We start from the raw sequence: 19,450 nt of genomic DNA, 5'->3' as shown, positions 1-19,450 counted from the left end.
AAGAAACAAAGTGTATGCCTCAATGTGAGTGTGCAGAAGAGCCATTGGCAAAACCTGGGGGCTTAATCCCAGAATAATGTTGTGGCTCTATCAGATGGGATTACTGCCAAGATTGATGTACGCAGCGATTGTTTGGTGGCCTATGGCGGAACGGTGGAAACAAGGAACCTGTTGCATAGCTTACAAGGAACTTCCTTGAGGGCCGCGACAGGGGCCATGAAAACCACACCCACTGAGGCGCTAGAGATAGCACTCAGTATTCAGCCCTTGGACCTCCAACTAGTCGGCTGTGCAAGCACCACAACCTACAGACTTAGATGTCAACGGGAATGGAAAACGATGAGCCAAGGACACACACGACTTGGGCTGATAATTGAGAATACCTTCGTGGGCAAATCTGATAGAATCCGAAGGGAATATCAGATAAAGAAAGCATTCAAGGCTAGGATCTCGTCCAGAGAGGAGTGGCTGAACTCAGAAGTCAGACCGAGATCCGGGACGGAATACTTTGGGACGCTTGGGACTGGGATCTATTGCTTGAGGGATGACTACGGAGGGAGTCATTCTCTGAGCCAATATGCGACGGTCTTTCAAACTGAGGTGTTGGGTATTACCAGATGTGCGCAACATCTCCTGGCGAAGGAAGTGAAAAGGATGAAAATGTTCACTTGCAGCGACAGCCAGGCAGCTATCAAAGCACTGGAGAAGGCCACTACTAAATCCAACGTAGTGTGGGAGTACATGCAGGCACTAGCCGTATTAGGGGAGAACAATAAAATCATCCTAACCTGGGTTCCGGGCCAACATGGAATAGAAGGTAACGAAGAGGCAGACGAATCCGCCAAGGAGGGAACTGAAAAGGATCCTCCAGCGGGAACATGGAAAACGCTGAAGAAATACTACGATATGTAGAGAGGCAAAGCTGTTTATGGGAAGGCAGTCGAGCAGAAGAACAATGGAACTTCTGGATATGAACAAAAGTAACTTGAGGGTCGCGGTAAGCCTCCTTACGGGCCACGCAGCTCTTAGGGGTCACCTATACAAAACGAAGTTGGCCGAGCAGGAAGACTGCAGGCTATGCGGAGGGAAAAGCGATGACGCCGCGTATATTCTGTGTAAATGCCCCCTGTTAGCTATTTGCAGACATAAAAACTGGGGCCAGGCTTTTCTGGAACCAGAGGATTTAAGCAAAGTGGCGGTACACAGCCTTATTAGCCTGGTGAAAGGCATAGGGCTAGGGCTGATACACTGACCAGGGAAAAAAAGTGGAAGTTACAAAAAATCGTAAGATCTAGGTAACTCTGAGCGTTTAATCGACCAGCCGCGCATATATCTATCTATCTATCTAACCTGAATATTTCGCAGTAGTGCTTCATTTTTTCGGCTGATTTCAGATAGAATCTTATATTTGACAGTGTATGAAAATCGGTTCATTCTATTAACATAATTTGTTCAAATCTTCCCCAATTCACCTTCTGCTTTTCTCCGCTGCACTCTGCTTGGCCAAAATCCGATTAGGAAAAATAATCCAACAAATACCCCTCGAGATACAAAATTAATCGGGTATTTCCCTCAAGCTCCTCCGCAAACAAACCATCGTACCAAGTTATGCAGAAAAATCCTTCGCGCAAGCACTTGGGATTTTTTAACGTGCAAAACTTGACACCCTTATTTGTTTGCAACGAAGCTATCGGGAAATACCCGATAATTTTGAAGCTCTTGAGGTATTACTACTGCGTAATTGTTTTTGGATTCAGAGAAGCTGAGCAATCTGCAGTTTTCATTGAACAACAGTTTGTCACAGTTCCTATATTGCGTCTTATGGATTATTAACTAAATGTAACAGTGGGTCTTATAACTCGTACCAGCTCCAAAATTCAGTCACTGGCGGTATTGACTGTTGTTCATTCCTATTACGTACTGTAATTCCTCCAGAGACGTCATATCCCACAGCGTAGTTTTTTCATCATCACCTGCAGTTGCCATTTTTGTACCATCTGGGGACCAACGGCACACCCGGATACCTGCACCTGAATTTACGAATGATCCACGAGCCTGATCACCTGTCTAAACACGATAAGACCGCCAAATGAAATCCAAGTAAATTCAACATTGGTGTAGTAAAACATCAACCATTTATGATTTAGAAGACATTTTTTAATACAAAATTCGGTGCATTAAATAGTTTATTCAAATATGGTTTGGATTAGGAATAATAGCCGACAGGCTGAATTTTTTTAATCCTCCTGAATTGGCTCAATGAGGAAAGCGCCGCCTTTTCTCGATTTTTTCTTGTTGCCTGCAAAATTATGTATGAAAAAATTTGTAAAAATTACAATTCCTAATTCAAACCATCTAGAATTGACTGGTAAGATTCCTATCCCTTGGAAACCCCATGAATACTATGAAAAATAATAATTTAGTGAGACTGGTACGGAAAAGCGGCGCCTCGCCGCCCGGAGCCAGTGGACTCCTGTAGTCGGTTTTTAGCCGCGCTGTTGCCACGTCGTTCGTTTCAGTTCAGACTTACTAGGAACGTCTATATCTCTATCACGTGCCGTGTTTCACGTCTCATAAAAAACGCAAATTTTTTTTTTAGAGGATAAATGGTATTTAATACAAGAAATATGTGAGTAGTGTAGATTTTTATTCAGGTATAGGGCTCCAATGTGGCAACACCGCGCTAACCGTAACACGGGCGGCGCGTTGCTCACCGAGCCAGTGGACTCGTGTGGGCACCGAACGCCAATTCAGGAGGGTTAAAAGATGAATAAGATAGCCCAGAAAAACCCTCCGAAGTGACAAGACCCCAATCTTTATACAAGAGTAGAAAAAAAAATTATAACCCTCGGAGAAATGCATTTTTCAAAAAGGGTGTCCCATTTGAAAAAATTCGGCACAAAATCTCCTCAGGGGAGCAAGTAACAAAAAAACGCTGGATATAAAAATTGTAGGGTTTCGAGGGGGTCACTCGAAGCATTTATTATTGGGTGTGTGAATAGGACTCCGCCTTTTTTTGTACAAATAAAACACATTTATTGTTTAGAAAATTAAAGAAAAGTTTATTGAAAGTGTGCTCCATCTGCAGCTACAACCTTCGCCCATCTTTCAGGTAATTTACGTATTCCTTGTCTGAAGAAATCCTGGTCTTTTGAGCTGATCCAATTATCAAGCCAAATTTTGGTACTTTCGTAAGAAGTGAACCGTTCTCCCGTAAGATCTGACTGCAGTGTTCGTAATAAGTTGAAATTTAAAGGAGCTATGTCTGGTGAAGATGGCGGGTGGAGTAGCACTTCCCAGTCCTTTCCATCTAAATATCTTTTCACAACTTGGGCGGTATGCGGTTTGGCATTATCATGTTGAAGAATTAATTTAGTGTGCCTATTCACCCATTCTGGTCGTTTTTAAAGGCATTAGTTGTCGTCAGTAAACTTCTCCATTAACACTTTGAGAGGGTTTGAGAAACCTCATATATACACCACCAAATACAGAGCATAACCTTGGTACTGTGAATATTTCTTTTTGGCTGGGATGGGCCGGGTTCACCTGGCTTCACATAAGCTTTTTGGCATTTAGGATTCTCATAATATATCCATTTTTCATCTCCTGTGACTGTTCGATGTAAAAATCCTTTTCTTTGCTGTCTTTGAAGTAGCATTTCACAAATTGTTTTTCGACGTTCCATGTCTCTTTCTTTCAATTCATATGGAACCCAGTTACCAACTTCTTGAACCATTCCCATTGCTTTTAAACGCTTGTAACGTGACATTTTTCATGGGGGTTAAAATGCCTATTACATTCGCCCTTCTTCCCTTGAATCTAGTTAGACGCAAAAATGCAGAAATCTATGGGCGCCAGGTAATTTTTAACCGGAATTACCAAACCGAAGGAATCTACACAATCAACTTTACTAATTCGAAAAACTCTAAAACGTAAAAAAAAAAACGGAGAAAACTACATTTTTGGGGAAAGGTAACGGTCCTTGGTTCGCTCAGTGTGCTAGGTTGTAGAGAGAGGGGTGGATTTTAGGTGAAAACGGGTTAATGGGGCAGTCCAAACTACGAAACAGCAAAAAAAAAAGATCGACATTATCCTTACTGGTTTCACTATTGAAATTTAATAATCACCAATTTTACAAAAAAAAAAAAAACACTGCAATTCTCTCAAAAAAAAAAATATAAATCCACAATTAATAACTAACAATACTGACAATAATAATAATCATAATATTAATTCCGCACTCTGATAAAAAATAGTCTGATCTGACAAAAAATATTCGAAGAAATTAATATCGTCGATAAATACTTCAAATGTGCCGAAATAAACATTTGGGGAGAGTAGAAATACACGCTAATCCCTAAATACTCGAGAATTCCGAGAATTGGGGGGGAAAGGTATACAAGCGACAATGAGAGCGAGAGAGAGGAGTATTCATCCATATTCATCCATCGATTTTTCATACCAGCCAAAAGACTGAAATTCCGCAAAACTCAACTTCCCATCACTCGAAAATGGCAGAGTAAAAAATTACGAAACCTAAGACAAAATGTCCGGGAGCGTCTACCGAAGACAACAATACCCAAAAAAATAATTTTCCCTAAATAATTAGCCACCTCAGGTTAGTTAATCCCCAAGTGGAATTCTAAACGCTAAAAATACTCGCGTGAAGAGAGAATAGCCACGTATAAATGTGGATGGGTATCTGAGGGGAGTCGAGGGTCAAGGGGAATTCCCCTCGAGAAACACGGCGTACAGGCCAGCGAGAATGGGCTGGAAATCCATAAAAATCAAAAATTGAATATCCGGAAATCGGCAGAGCGAATTTTCGGAAACCCTGAGATGAATTACTCAGGGAAGCCTCCCGAACACATTGATCTACAAACCATAATTTTAGTTAACTATCTACGCGAACCAACTCAATTTGAACACGAGTGGAATTTCTTACGCGCGAAAACCCACGTGTAACGGGAATGGACGCGCTCTAGCAATTAACCGTGGTAATTATCCCCTCCGGAGGGGTTTTTCTCGGATAGATTCGCATAAAAGATCTTTAACCAACGTCATAACCCGATGCACAGTGTGATCGGAGCCGGGTTTGAGCCGGAAATAACCCCAAAAAGGGGAGAAATCCCCTCGAATAACCCATCAAAAAAATCACGACAACCACCCAATCCTGAGTGAAAAAAAAGGGGGAGGGGATCGGCACTTCACAATTGAATTATTCTCCACAATCACCGTTTTAACGGAATAAAATGCGACGTACGGGGCCGAAGGCCCCGTAATCGAATAACTAAAGGCTGAAATGAATTCGGAAAAAATAAATAGACCGAACTAAAAACTCACTTTGGGTTTCTTACCCCTCTTTGGGGGGTTCTTCACCATCGCGTAGATATGATCCAAATAATCCTACGATGGGCACTGTACTGGCACTAATTCCGGTGAGGTCAAGGCCCAACGCCGAACTGCCGAACTCACGAGCGTCTCGAGACACCACAGAGCGCGGAATTCACCGCTCAATCACCCGAATTTTGATTGGTGCGGACACGCCCCTCGAAGGTGCGAATCTAACGACAATTAATCATGACTCTCACGACCTGGCGCGATTATTCAAATCTCACCTAACTTTTCTCTAATCATCTAACACAAAACTAGTTCCTTTTTATTAATTATTACGCGAGACTAGGCCGAACTGATTGTCGTTCGGATAATTACTAAGGGTCTTTGGCGCTTCCCACGGATCGGATCTCTGGGATTTTCGGGGTTAAAAGACAAGTTACCGGCACTTGTTATTACTCCACCACTAATTCCTTCTCAACTCGTTTCTCTCATCGAAAACCCAAAGGCAACCTGGCGATTCGTTGGAGACGATGGTTGCTCTCGCTCCGAACGACCTTCCACCCAAAACAAAAAACGTAACCAATTAACCCCTGAAAATCCAACGAAATTGGAGCGCCGGCATTTCAGCCGGACCTATTCGATTACCCGCAAGATTAACAATAGGGTGAACCCCATAAAAAGAACCGGATGACTCTATAATTTTGGCCCTTCGTCACGATAATTTTTCTGGGCCCTCAAAGACACGTAATTACTAATCTTTTCTAATAAACGGAACCGATAACTCTAACCGGAAATAAGCCACTCGGAAGTGGATAAGGGACTCTCACTCTCTCGCTCTAGGATTCTTACTCACGGATTTTAATTCAACGTTGTAGGAGTCTCGCTTTCTCCAGATTGCTTTTGGTGTTCCTAACGAACATCCCCACATGTTCGTTACACCCCCCTCCTTTGACCGTTGGTATCCGTGTTCGCCTCATTGTTGTTGATCTGTTGTCGGCGTGGATGTTCGTTGTCGGACGTCTGACCAAGATTTGGATGTTTATATTTAACAAAACTTAACCTCGAATCCACGACCTGAGAGGTAGCGGGAGCATTTGAAGGACTAGACTTCTTTGTTGGTCCATACTCTATTTATTACGATTGCGATGAAAAAAAAAAAACTGGTGAGCTTTAACTTGGGTCTTCGCCCTGGATTTCCCTCCTAACATCTTGAGGGGAAAAGAAGAGACATAAAAGAATGAAATAATAGGGGAATAGCCCCATGAATGTGGAAACAAACGAAAAAAACTGAACTAAATAATTGGATTTCGCTTATCAAAAAAAAACTAAATGACTTTGATCTCGTCAAAATAGTGGACTCGGTCCGGAATGCGACAGAAGGAATACCAAAGAAAATTGACGTATTGATACTCGTTTACAAAACCTAAATTATAAGTCTTCTTCAGGGGCTTACTCCCGGAGGACGCCCATATCAGGTACTGCCGTACTTTTTTTTTTTTTTTTTTGAATTGGCCATCACTGGTTTAGTGTGGAGGATACCTAGAACCCCAGGATTTGTTGGACCCGTGGTGGTCGCCCGGTGAATTGTGACGTCCCATGAGGATATCGGCGACGGCTGCCACGGCCTCAGGTGGGAGAGTCACTCCTGCTGTAGGTATGGGGGGCTGTGAGGCCCGTGATGATGTCGCTGGGTAGAACGACGCATAGTCCGTAGTCTCTCGGCGTGGCAAGGGTGAGGTAGCCCTGGGAGGTGTATACTCCCGAGGAGGTGCCAAGATGAAACTCGAGAGGAGAAGGTGTCCAGTGGGGTGCTGGAACTTGGCGAGGTGAATCCTCGAGGGGGGGCTGATAGGCCCTGTATTCTCCAGTCGCCGGCTGTCCCCTGTTAGTCGAACGGCGAGATTCCCCGTAGCGATCGGAGGTTGTCCCTCTCGGAATCCTTCGTACGGCTTCCTCGTCCACATACTGCCGGGCTTGAGAATCTCGTGAAGCTCTGCAGTACTCGTAGTCCCTGCTGAGTTTCTGAGAGTCAGGACGTCGACTGTAGAGAGGACTTTCCGTTCTTCGACTCTCTACCGGGCTCGATCGGGACCGTGTCGGAGACTCTCGAGACGAAGTGGCGGAAGCCTTATCGAGGGTACGAGGTACTATAAATACCTCCGATCGGACCGCTGGTCTACTCGCGGATCTGCTGCTGGTTGCCCCGGCCAGGTCTGTACCGTGTATCGGGCAGGGTCGATTTCTGGCGACCCTGAAGGGGCATTTGCCACAGAAGGTCTCTTCCGTGGGGTTCGGAAAATCAGCGGGTCGGTGTCCATGTTTCCTGCAATCGAAGCACCAGATGCGCTTCTTGCTGGGCCCCTTCTTCTGAGTGCTCCTGCACAGGTCGTCACCCTGGGTTGGTTCGAGTTTGCAAGAGTCACTGGAGGACTCAGGGGGAACTGCTGCAGAGTCCGATCGGGATCTGGCCGCGCCATCCAGTACTGGGAGTCCCTGGGTGGTAGTGGAAGTTGCTTGGCCAGCGGTTGGAATCGCTGGAGGTGTGTTGTGGCCCGACCTGAGGCGGGTTTTTATGGGAAGACTGGACCCAGTGACGGGAATCACTGGAGAATGATCTTGATCCGACCCGGACGTGGAGGGCGTTGGGCCAGTGATGGGGATCACTGGAGAATGACCTTGATCCGACCCGGAGGTGGAGGGTGTTGGGCCAGTGATGGGGATCACTGAAGAATATCCACGAAGCATCTCCCTTATGGGCAGAGGAAGTTGGCGGAGTACCTCCAGGGGTATGTATGATCCATTCTGACCTGAGGATGTAGAACCATCGCGAGGTCGATTCGGGGATCTCGAAGGTGTGTCCTCCCTGGAACCTGCAAGTGATGCTCGTTCGTCCTCGCGGAGGTCGATCTGGAGGATATCGCGGCCAGCACCTCGAGGGTTTTCTCCGGGGTTAACCTCCAATTCCACGGGGGTTGGAGCCGCGGTCAAAACCATCGGAGAGTGGGCCTGGTGAGCCTGTTCTGCCTCATCCTCGGAGCAACTAGCCACTGAGCTGGAAGAGCTTGTGGAAGACGACGAGAAGCTGCTCGTTGATGACGCTGACGAGGAACTGGATGACGATGAGGCGTCGCTGGAGGCTACTACTTCCGTAGGTGACCTTAGAGAGGGAGGAACTGGGACTAAGAGAGTGGGCCAAGGCGGTTCTGGGGGGGTCATGATCCGTCACGACTGGGTCAATCAGGTTGGCCAATACCAGGGGATGGACCCCATCCGGTCCCACTGGGACGGATATTGGAGGGATTATATACCGATGCTCGGTGATGTGACGGAGCGGCTGGAGTCTGCAGGCTTGCAAAGCTCTCATTACGCCTTTGTTCTTTCGCTCCACATTCTATACATCCGGGAGCCAGGGTTCAAGGGGCTCCCAATAGTCCTCTATCCGAAGAACCGATGGTGGCACCTGAATCCTCTCCAGTAGGAATACTGGCTGGACTGCACGTGGACTGCCCAACTCGACGTTGGGTAGTGTTGGTGAAGGGGCAGTCGTGGCTCGGTTAGGAGCTTGGATGGTTTGAGCCTCAGAGGCAGCCACGAGGATACCCTCGGGAATGATTCCTTGAGGAGTTTCGGGGGTGGCCTTAGGGACAGCTTCACCTGGCTGGGTCCCTAAAGGATTGGGGGTGTTTGGCCGAGAGACGGCTTCTGTCTCCGGATGGTAGGGACTCCTTGGAGGAGAAAGGGCTTGGATTTCCTGTTCCAAGTTTGGGAAGTGGAAGTTGGAAAGCTCTGGGGGAGCGCCATTCGGCCATAGGGCCGCCACGAAATCTGGCTCCTCCTGGGAGACTTCCTTCGTGCTGCTGGAGGGTGCGGAGCTTGCCTCCTCCGTCTTCACCACGCCTGACTTTCGTGGTGCCGGGTTCCGTCTTCGGGGTTGCGGTGACTCGGGTGGACACTCCAAAATGTCTACAACCTCTAAGGGAGTGTTGGAAGTCGTTGCTGTCGATTTCTAGAATAGAGAAAGGCGCAGAGAGTTTGTTCGGATAGGCGACCACATGTACGTGGAAGTGTATAACCCCCAAATTTTTTTTTCTTTTATAGAGGTGCCGATCGGCCACTTGTGAAGCGGAAGGGTTAAGTATTAATATCTAGCGGTGAAAAGATCACGGAGACAGCGTTTGTTATCACGCTAAGTCGGGCGGCGACGGGCGATACGGTTTCAAATGCTGTATCGACGACTCGCCTTGGTTCTTGCCAGAAAAGTCCGGGAGCTGATATCGGACTCGGGATATGTTCCTCTGGACGATAAAGGGCCCATCAAAGGGAAGAACCAAAGCAGCTGAGAAACGCTTAGCGGCGTTGGACAAGGAGTGAGTTCGTCGCATGACGAGATCACCTTCCTCCAACTCGACGTCTCGGCGACGGAGATTGTAATGGTGCGCCTGTTTATTAGACGATTCCCGTAAGGCGTGGGTGAGAGACTTACGCAGGGTTTCCAGCCTCTTCATCCGACCTACCCATTCCAGGGGTTCGCCAGGGATGACCTCGACGTCTCCCTCGAGTTGTCGTCGAAGGGTAACCGCAGCAAGATGATGCCGGCCAAAATTGGCAAAAGCCGGAGTGGTTTGGAGGGAACAATGTTCCGCCGTATTGAATGCAAAACGGAATTCATGTAAGTGCGCATCCCAAGTTCTGTGGTCGCCCTCCATAAAGGCTCGCAATATCATTTTTAGAACGCGATTGACCCTCTCGAGGGGATTTGCCTGGGCCGCCAGGGCTTGAATCTCCCGATTTACGAACTCCGTTCCGTTATCGGTGAATAGGACGCGGGGTGTCTCCCAGCGAGAAATGATAACATTTTCTACCTGCTACCGAATCGCTTTGCCAGTGGCACGCCGGAGAGGAATGATCTCTACCCACTTCGTGAACAGATCCTGTAACACAAGTACGTAGGAATAGCCGGTTTTACTCGGAGTGATAGAGCCAATGATGTCGGCAGCCACGCTGGTCAAAGGACCCTGGACTACGCATCGGTCCATGTGACCCCGCGGCAAAGCATTTTCTACTTTGCAGCGTTGACAGGTATCACAACGGCTGACGAACGAAACTACGTCGCGAAACATGTTCGGCCGAATGTACGGCGACGATATGTTTTGTCCACCCCTAAATGACCCGCTTGGGGAAGTTTATGACACTGAGCCATGGCCTGCGAACGTAGTTCGCGAGGAAGTACCAACTTCCATGCAACGAGATCCACCATCTCTAGCGTAACGAAGTCGGAGGGTCGGTGAGTGTACAATCGTCCGTCCTCAATTTTCCAGTCCGGAAAGAAATCTGGAGCACGCTGTACGTTCCGGTACTTGCGTGAGTATCACTTGTCAGTGGAAATTTGTGCAACTTCAATTGTCTCACAGTTCTCGCTTTCTCCCTCGGGAGCGCGGGATAACTCATCCGGAACATAGTGGAGAGCACCCTTCCGATGGATAATATTAAAATCATACTCGAGGAGGCCAAGGGCCCATCGAGCTAGCCTACCGGTAGGATTGCGGAGGTTATGTAGCCAACGTAAACTATTGTGATCCGTAATTACCATGAAGGAGTAGCCCTCCAGGTAACATCGGAATTTGGAAATAGACCAAATAACCGCAAGACATTCCAGTTCAGTGACTGTATACTTCTTCTCAGCGGAAGTGAGCGCTCTACTCGCGTAGGCGCTCAGTCTGTAGGGAGAAAGGTAGCCCGAAGTCAGGACAGGCTAACGTCGGTGAAGACGTTAGATGCATCTTCAATGCGGTGGAGGCGAAATCATGGGCCTCAGTTCACTCCCACGGCTGGTTTTTCCGGGTCAGCCGAGTTAGAGGTTTCGCAATGGTAGCGAACTGGGGAATAAGCCTACGGTAACACGAAGCCATACCGAGGAAACGCCTGAGCTGCTTCAAGTTCCGCGGTTGCGGAAACTCCAAAACAGGGGCGATTTTATCCGTGTCTACCTGGAGACCGGATCTGGACCGGATCTGGAAGTATGCTTGACTAAGGTCAAGTGTGGTAATGTGATGGGCCTGGCGTCATTCGTCCAGGATGCCGATCATGTTCGGAATAGGATAGGCATCTTTCTTGGTGATTGCATTCACTTTCCGAAAGTCGATGCAAAAACGGTATTTCCCGTTAGGCTTTTTGACCATCACGATTGGATTACACCAATCGCCTTGGGGTGGAGGCCTCAGTAGTAGGATTACTAGTACCGGGAGGTGCACCACGGGTAGTGGATATGTTGCTCTGGGGAAGCTCACCCGTAGATGGTTCCCTAGGAGTTCCATCCTCGTTAAGAGGTGGAGTGGGATCGTTCGACTTTCGACCGCCCATTTTTCTTTAGACCGATCAAGAATCAGAAATTATTATATAAGCCCAAAGAAATTTTTATTTGAAGTAAAGAAAACTTGCCCAAAATTGAAACAATTCTGGACCAATTTGGAGATTGGAAAAAGTCCGATGTCAATTCGGAGAAATTAGTTAACCTCAAGGAGTAAAACTCGATGAGAAAATCGATAGAATCGATTGAAGCCGTTAGNCCGCCCATTTTTCTTTAGACCGATCAAGAATCAGAAATTATTATATAAGCCCAAAGAAATTTTTATTTGAAGTAAAGAAAACTTGCCCAAAATTGAAACAATTCTGGACCAATTTGGAGATTGGAAAAAGTCCGATGTCAATTCGGAGAAATTAGTTAACCTCAAGGAGTAAAACTCGATGAGAAAATCGATAGAATCGATTGAAGCCGTTAGCAAATAACGGATTGCCATAAAATAACCTTTTCCCGAAAGGAAAGAGAAGAGAGAAAAAAAAGACTGATATAGTTATAATAGTAATAATGATGTTAATAATTTGGATTGAATGCCTGAAGTTGTCCAATAAGATCGAAGAATTAATCCCAAGTAATCCAAATAATCCAGAGGGATTCACTAGGCCTCGGTACAACTCAAACGGATTCAAAACTCAAAAACTGATCTAAAGGTTAAGAAGTGCGAAAACGCAATAACCCAAAAAAAAAAGTCCTCAACTCCGAATTCAAATAGAATTTATCACTTCGGGAGCCGTAAAGGTAGTAGTCGGACTCGGGCCGGAGGCCTCCCTATATACCGCCTGAGTAGAGTGGAGATTCAGCCCCCTCCTACTGCGAACTAATTTCCTGAGTAGGGAGCCCGCGGAACATTTGACGAGAGGAAGGGGAAATTACGTAAGGTAGGGATCACGTGATTGATTACGTGACCCTCCCCTAGCAACAAGCGACTGTTGCTGCCCAAAACCCTCGACAAATCGCCGCTTGGTTTGTTACCAAGGGAAAACCGAGGCAAATAAAATTCCTTCTTATTTGTCTCGGATTAAACCTAACCGATGACATCATTATGATGTCACGTAATCCTCAATCTCAACCATCTCTCTAACTCCCATGAAAGTAAACCGACCTGGTAACAGGCGAAAATTGAAATTTTGAGACAGAAACAACGGAACAATAGGACTCGAGAAAAATGAAATTTTAACGCGATGAGATGATCCGGAGATCGAAAATTAAGAGAGAAATAGGAATTGAGTCGCAATCCCGAAAAACAAAATTTCAACGCGATAAGATCATCACGGGAACGAAAAATAAGAGAGGAATGGGAATTAAGTCGTAATTTCGAGGTCTCAACTTGAGTGGGGTCAAATGAAACCCGATACAACAAAATCCCAAAGACTCAAATTCACAAAAATTCAAAACGAAAAATTCTTAAAGAAACGCCAAAATTTCAACTAACCACAAATTTTCTAAATTTTCGCGCCCAATAACCTCGGGGCCCCACGTCGGGCGCCATTTGTAACGTGACATTTTTCATGGGCGTTAAAATGCCTATTACCATCGCCCTTCTTCCCCTGAATCTAGATAAACTCAAAAATGCAGAAATCTATGGGCGCCAGGTAATTTTTAACCGGAATTACCAAACCGGGGGAATCTACACAATCAACTCTACTAATTCGAAAAACTCTAAAACGTACAAAAAAAAGGGAGAAAACTAGATTTTTGGGGAAAGGTAACGGTCCTTGGTTCGCTCAGTGTGCTAGGTTGTAGAGAGAGGGGTGGATTTCAGGTGGAAACGGGTTAATGGGGCAGTCCAAACTAAGAAACAGCAAAAAAAAGGAGATCGACATTATCCTTACTGGTTTCACTATTGAAATTTAATAATCACCAATTTTACAAAAAAAATAAAAAAATTCAATTCTCTCGAAAAAATAAAAAAAAATAAAAAATCCACAATTAATGGCTAACAATACTGACAATAATAATAATCATAATATTAATTCCGCACTCTGATAGAAAATAGTCTGATCTGACAAAAAATATTCGAAGAAATTAATATCGTCGATAAATACCTCAAATATGCCGAAATAAACATTTGGGGAGAGTAGAAATACACGCTCATCCCTAAATACTCGAGAATTCCGAGAATTGGGGGGGAAAGGTATGCGAGCGACAATGAGAGCGAGAGAGAGGAGACCGTATTCATCCATCGACTTTTCATAGCAACCAAAACGGCTGAAATTCCGCAAAACTCAATTTGCCATCACTCGAAAATGGCAGAGTCAAAAATTACAAACCCTGAGACAAAATGTCCGGGAGAGTCTACCGAAGACAACAATACCTAAAAATTAATTTTCCCTAAATAATTAGCCACCTCAGGTTAGTTAATCCCCAAGTGGAATTCTAAACGCTAAAAATACTCGCGTGAAGAGAGAATAGCCACGTATAAATGTGGATGGGTATCTGAGGGAAGTCGAGGGTCGGGGGGAATTCCCCCTCGAGAAACACGGCGTACACGCCAGCGAGAATGGGCTGGAAATCCATAAAAACCAAAAATGGAATATCCGGAAATAGGCAGAGCGAATTTTCGGAAACCCGGAGATGAATTACTCAGGGAAGCCCCCCGAACACATTGATCGACAAACCATAATTTTAATTAACTATCTACGCGAACCAACTCAATTTGAACACGAGTGAGATTTCTTACGCGCGAAAACCCACGTGTAACGGGAATGGACGCGCTCTANTGAAGAGAGAATAGCCACGTGTAAACGTGGATGGGTATCTGAGGGAAGTCGAGGGTCGGGGGGAATTCCCCCTCGAGAAACACGGCGTACACGCCAGCGAGAATGGGCTGGAAATCCATAAAAACCAAAAATGGAATATCCGGAAATAGGCAGAGCGAATTTTCGGAAACCCGGAGATGAATTACTCAGGGAAGCCCCCCGAACACATTGATCGACAAACCATAATTTTAATTAACTATCTACGCGAACCAACTCAATTTGAACACGAGTGAGATTTCTTACGCGCGAAAACCCACGTGTAACGGGAATGGACGCGCTCTACCAATTAAACGTGGTAATAATCCCCTCCGGAGAGATTTTTCTTCGATAGATTCGCATAAACGATCTTTAACCAACGTAATAAGCCGATGCACAGTGTGATCGGAGCCGGGTTTGAGTCGGAAATAACCCCAAAAAGGGGAGAAATCCCCTCGAATAACCCACCAAAAATCACGAAAACCACCCAATCATGAGTGAAAAGGGGGGAATCGGCACNTTTAAAAAAACATAATAAGCCGATGCACAGTGTGATCGGAGCCGGGTTTGAGTCGGAAATAACCCCAAAAAGGGGAGAAATCCCCTCGAATAACCCACCAAAAAAATGACGAAAACCACCCAATCCTGAGTGAAAAAAAAAGGGGGGGGGATTGGCACTTCACAATTGAATTATTCTTCACAATCACCGTTTTAACGGAATAAAATGCGACGTATGGCGCTGAAGGCCCCGTAATCGAATAACTAAAGGCCGAAATGAATTCGGAAAAAAGAAATAGACCGAACTCACTTTGGGTTTGTTACCCCTCTTTGGGGTGTTCTTCGTCATCGTGTAGATATGATCCAAATATAGGCACTATAATCCTAAGATAGGCATTGTACTGGCACTAGTTCCGGTGAGGTCAAGGCCCAACGCCGAACTGCCGAACTCACGAGCGTCTCGAGATACCTCAGAGCGCGGAATTCACCGCTCAATCATCCGAATTTTCATTGGTGCAGACACGCCCCTCGAAGGTGCGGATCTAACGACAATTAATCGCGACTCTCAAGACCTGGCGCCATTATTCAAATCTCACCTAACACTTCTCTAATCACCTAACACAAAACTAGTTCCTTTTTATTAATTATTACGCGAGACTAGGCCGAACTGATTGTCGTTCGGATAATTACTAAGGGTCTTTGGCGCTTCCCACGGATCGGATCTCCGGGATTTTCGGGATTAAAAGATAAGTTACCGGCACTTGTTATTACTCCACTCCTAATTCCTTCTCAACTCGTTTCTTTCATCGAAAACCCAAAGGCAAACTGGCGATTCGTTGGAGACGATGGTTGCTCTCGCTCCGAACGACCTTCCACCCAAAACAAAAAACGTAACCAATTAACCCCTGAAAATCCAACGAAATTGGTGCGCCGGCATTTCAGCCGGACCTACTCGATTACCCGCAAGATTAACAATAGGGTGAACCCCATAAAAAGAACCGGATGACTCTATAATTTTGGCCCTTCGTCACGATAATTTTTCTGGGCCCTCAAAGACACGTAATTACTAATCTTTACTAATAAACGGAACCGATAACTCTAACCGGAAATAAGCCACTCGGAAGTGGATAAGGGACTATCCACTCTTACTCTTTCGCTCTAGGATTCTTACTCACGGATTTTAATTCAACGTTGTAGGAGTCTCGCTGTCTCCAGATCGCTTTTGGTGTTCCTAACGAACATCCCCACATGTTCGTTACACGCTTTGCAACAGTTGATCGTTCAACCGAGTATTTTTTCTTATCGGCTAATACGTGGATTTTGGGGGCACAACTGTCCTCTGAAGTAGGCCACTTCTCAGGTTATTTTGTCGTTTGCGTCTATAAAGAGATTCTTCAGACAAATATTTTGCTATATAAAAGGAAGTTTATGATGAATGATATGATAAGTGAATTAAAATCAACCCCAGGAGTTGAAATTTAGGGGGTCAACTATCCCCGCGAAAAATTATTTTTACAATTAAAAAAAAACTATTGCTCAGAATTTCATCGAACCAATTCCATTCGAAAGAACATTCAAAAAAACAGAATACCTTTTCCTGCATTTTTTTACAAATCGCAATTTAATAGCGAAAAAATCAACTTCTAGTAACTGTCCTATCTTTCAATTTTCCGCGGTATAAATCGAAGCTTGTGTTGGATAACAGGATTAAGAGTCAAATTCGTATCCGGTGTGGTGAATGTGGGGGGTAAGTAACCTCCTGACAAGTCAGTCGTCGATAAAACAAAAAAACAAGGTTTAAATTTTATGAAATCATTCCTATTTGCAACGTAAGGAAAAGATACGAAGTACCTTTTTTTTGTTTTCGTTTTCTTCAATCGAAATTAGAACCTATCGAGTCGGTTACTAATTTGCAAATCGTCAAGTCTACTGCCTATTTACTTTTCATGTAGTTTCTCTCAACGAATCGCCATGACAGCCTTCCCAACATCACAAGCATTTGATGACAACTCGATATGGAAATATGACAATAATTATAGTAATTATGCAACAGTGGGATTCCAAGTAAACATGTCTAATAATGGTGGAGTTCATAGCATTTATTTTTTGCATATATTATGATTTTAGTATAATTTTCTAAATCATCAATAGTCCGTAAGCTAGGGGCGGTTTTGTACACATTTTAGGTCGCGATAATTTTTTTATTGGATTCTATGTTTTTCGACCTGCTGAATTCGAATATGAAGGTCCGCGGCTCGAATTCGTGTAAGTTTTTTTGTTATTAACAATTTTTTAATAAATCGTAGGGAGGAGAGGTGATTCTGGGGTGGATGTACAAGTAAGAAGAGAGGTGAATTCGGATGATTTGCCGTTTAATTATCACAAAGATTTCACTTGAAAAGTTAGTTGACAACAACAAATGAAAAGATGTATTTCCCGAGTGGACTGTATTAACATAAAACAATTAGATGATGTTACGATAAAGTTCCGATAATTGTCCCAATAACTATCACGATAACTGTCACGGTAACTGTCCGAGATGAGGTTCGATGGTGTACTGACGATTGCGCCACGGACGACCGCCTCATCCGTGTCCGATGATTGACGATAACTATCGATAATTGCCGAGGGGGATGAATGACCAATTTGACTGTATTTTGGCCATATTTTAAACATCCCGCCCGCCCTGCGTCATCCCTCGGTGGCGATGTATAGATGATGAAATTCACTGTTGACCTTCCAGTAGGTCGTCGTTGATTGGCAATGGTACCAATCGATGAATTGTCCGTTGAACTTCCTGGTTGCCTTTTCTCAGTTTGACGACTCTCGTCAGGTTGTCCTGTGCCGGTTGAACTTCGATGACTCGAGCTAGGGGCGATTTTGCTGGTGGCTCCCGCTCGTCCACGATGAGGATCAACGAACCGATTTTGATCTCGTTCGTTGGTTGTTTCCACCTGTAGATTTGCTAATATCGATGAATGCACTCTCGTGCCCAATGTTCCCAGAAATTTAGAATTTTCTGGGAGATGATTTGCCACTTGTTGAGTCTCGTCGTGTTGATTTGCTGTAGTGATGGTTCCGGAATTGTTGTGAGTACTTCTCCGATGATGAAATGTCCTGGTGTCAAGGCCGATGTGTCTTGTGGGTCATTGGTTAGTGGGCAGAGTCGCCTTGAGTTGAGTATAGCCTCGACCTGAGTAAGAAGAGTCATAAATTCCTCGTACATCAAGGTCGAGGTTCCGATGATTCGTCTGAGATGATATTTCGTTGATTTTACCGCAGCTTCCCATTTGCCTCCCATGTGTGGCGAGTAGGGAGGGGTGAATTTCCAAGTCGTTTCGTCTGATGCTAGCTGATCCCTGATGATAGCCGATTCGCTTGATGCCTGGTCGAAGAGTTTCTTTAGTTCTTTCTCTACTCCAATGAAGTTGATCCCCTGTCACTGGTCAGGGTTGCACAAATTCCTCTTCTTGAAGTGAAGCGCCTGTATGCTGCGATGAACCCCTCCGCTGTTATATCCGTTACCAGTTCCAGATGAAGAGCCGATGTTGCGAAACAGACAAACAGACAGATGTACGCCTCATACATTGTCTGGTTTGCTCCTGATCCTCTCCATCTCAGAATGTTGCCGGCAAAGTCTACTCCTGAGTGAAGAAAGACTCTTGATGGTGTCACTCATCGTGCCGGCAGCTGTCCCATCAGCTGTTGAGCTCTCAATCCCCGATGACGTGCGCAAATTACACACTTGATGATGTGTGAGCGTACTGGAGCTCGCCCACCGATGATTCAATATCTCTGCCGAATGTGTGCCAATGTGAGTTGAGTTCCCCCATGGAAACTCCGTTGATGAGCGTCTGCGATGATGAGCGATGAGAGTGGTGAATAACGAGGGAGAATTATTGGATTTTTCTCCTCCGGATCTAACATTGATTTTCGTAGCCGTCCGCCCATGCGCATGATGTCGTTTTCCAAATATGGCGTCAGCGTTGCCATACGATGATTTGCTGCCAGTGAGTTTCCCGTTTTCAGTTGATTGATTTCCGCCTCGAAGTATAGCTGTTGAGTGTGCCTCACCCAATACAGCCTCGCATCTTCGAGTTCTTGTGGTTCCAGTTGTGGAGAATCCGGTAGTTGCTGGCCTTGGAAGCGCTTAGCGGCTCGATTTACCCAGGCTGTAATCCGCAAAAGCTTTGTTAGTGATGAGTACCTGATGATCAGTGCATCTCTCAGCGACTTCCATTGGATGTGAGCTAATAATAGGCGGTCTTGCTTCTTTAGCTGCCTCTGATGATACTTTCGTCGTTGATGCTAAGTCCATAGATGATGCTAGCCAATTGTCTGGTGACAGGACAAGCCATCGTGGTCCTGTCCACTATGGATGGTGCTCCGCCAGTTATTTTGGTGATAGACCCCTTGATGCGCAGTCCGCTGGATTCTCCTTTCCGTTGATATGTCTCCGTGTTGCAGAAGGCAGAGTATTCCGTATTTTAAGAACTCTGTTCTGCACCAAATCTTTCCATCG

The 19,450-nt window shown here is 45.3% G+C and overlaps 1 protein-coding gene across 1 annotated transcript in view; it reads right to left on the bottom strand.

Annotated features, from left to right (window-relative positions):
• LOC107037460 (WD repeat, SAM and U-box domain-containing protein 1) overlaps window positions 1-19,450 on the bottom strand; it is a 500,298-nt gene that overhangs the window by 54,510 nt on the left and 426,338 nt on the right. Inside the window, exon 8 of the mRNA XM_015256025.1 lies at window positions 1,922-2,067. Within this exon, the coding sequence (XP_015111511.1) occupies window positions 1,922-2,067 (146 nt within the window). The remainder of the gene's footprint in view (window positions 1-1,921; window positions 2,068-19,450) is intronic.

Source organism: Diachasma alloeum, unplaced genomic scaffold, assembly GCF_001412515.2.
Source record: "Diachasma alloeum isolate Michigan unplaced genomic scaffold, Dall2.0 Dall_scaffold_00242, whole genome shotgun sequence".
NCBI classification, from domain to species: Eukaryota; Metazoa; Arthropoda; class Insecta; order Hymenoptera; family Braconidae; genus Diachasma; species Diachasma alloeum.
This window is presented reverse-complemented; position numbering and strand designations above follow the sequence as displayed.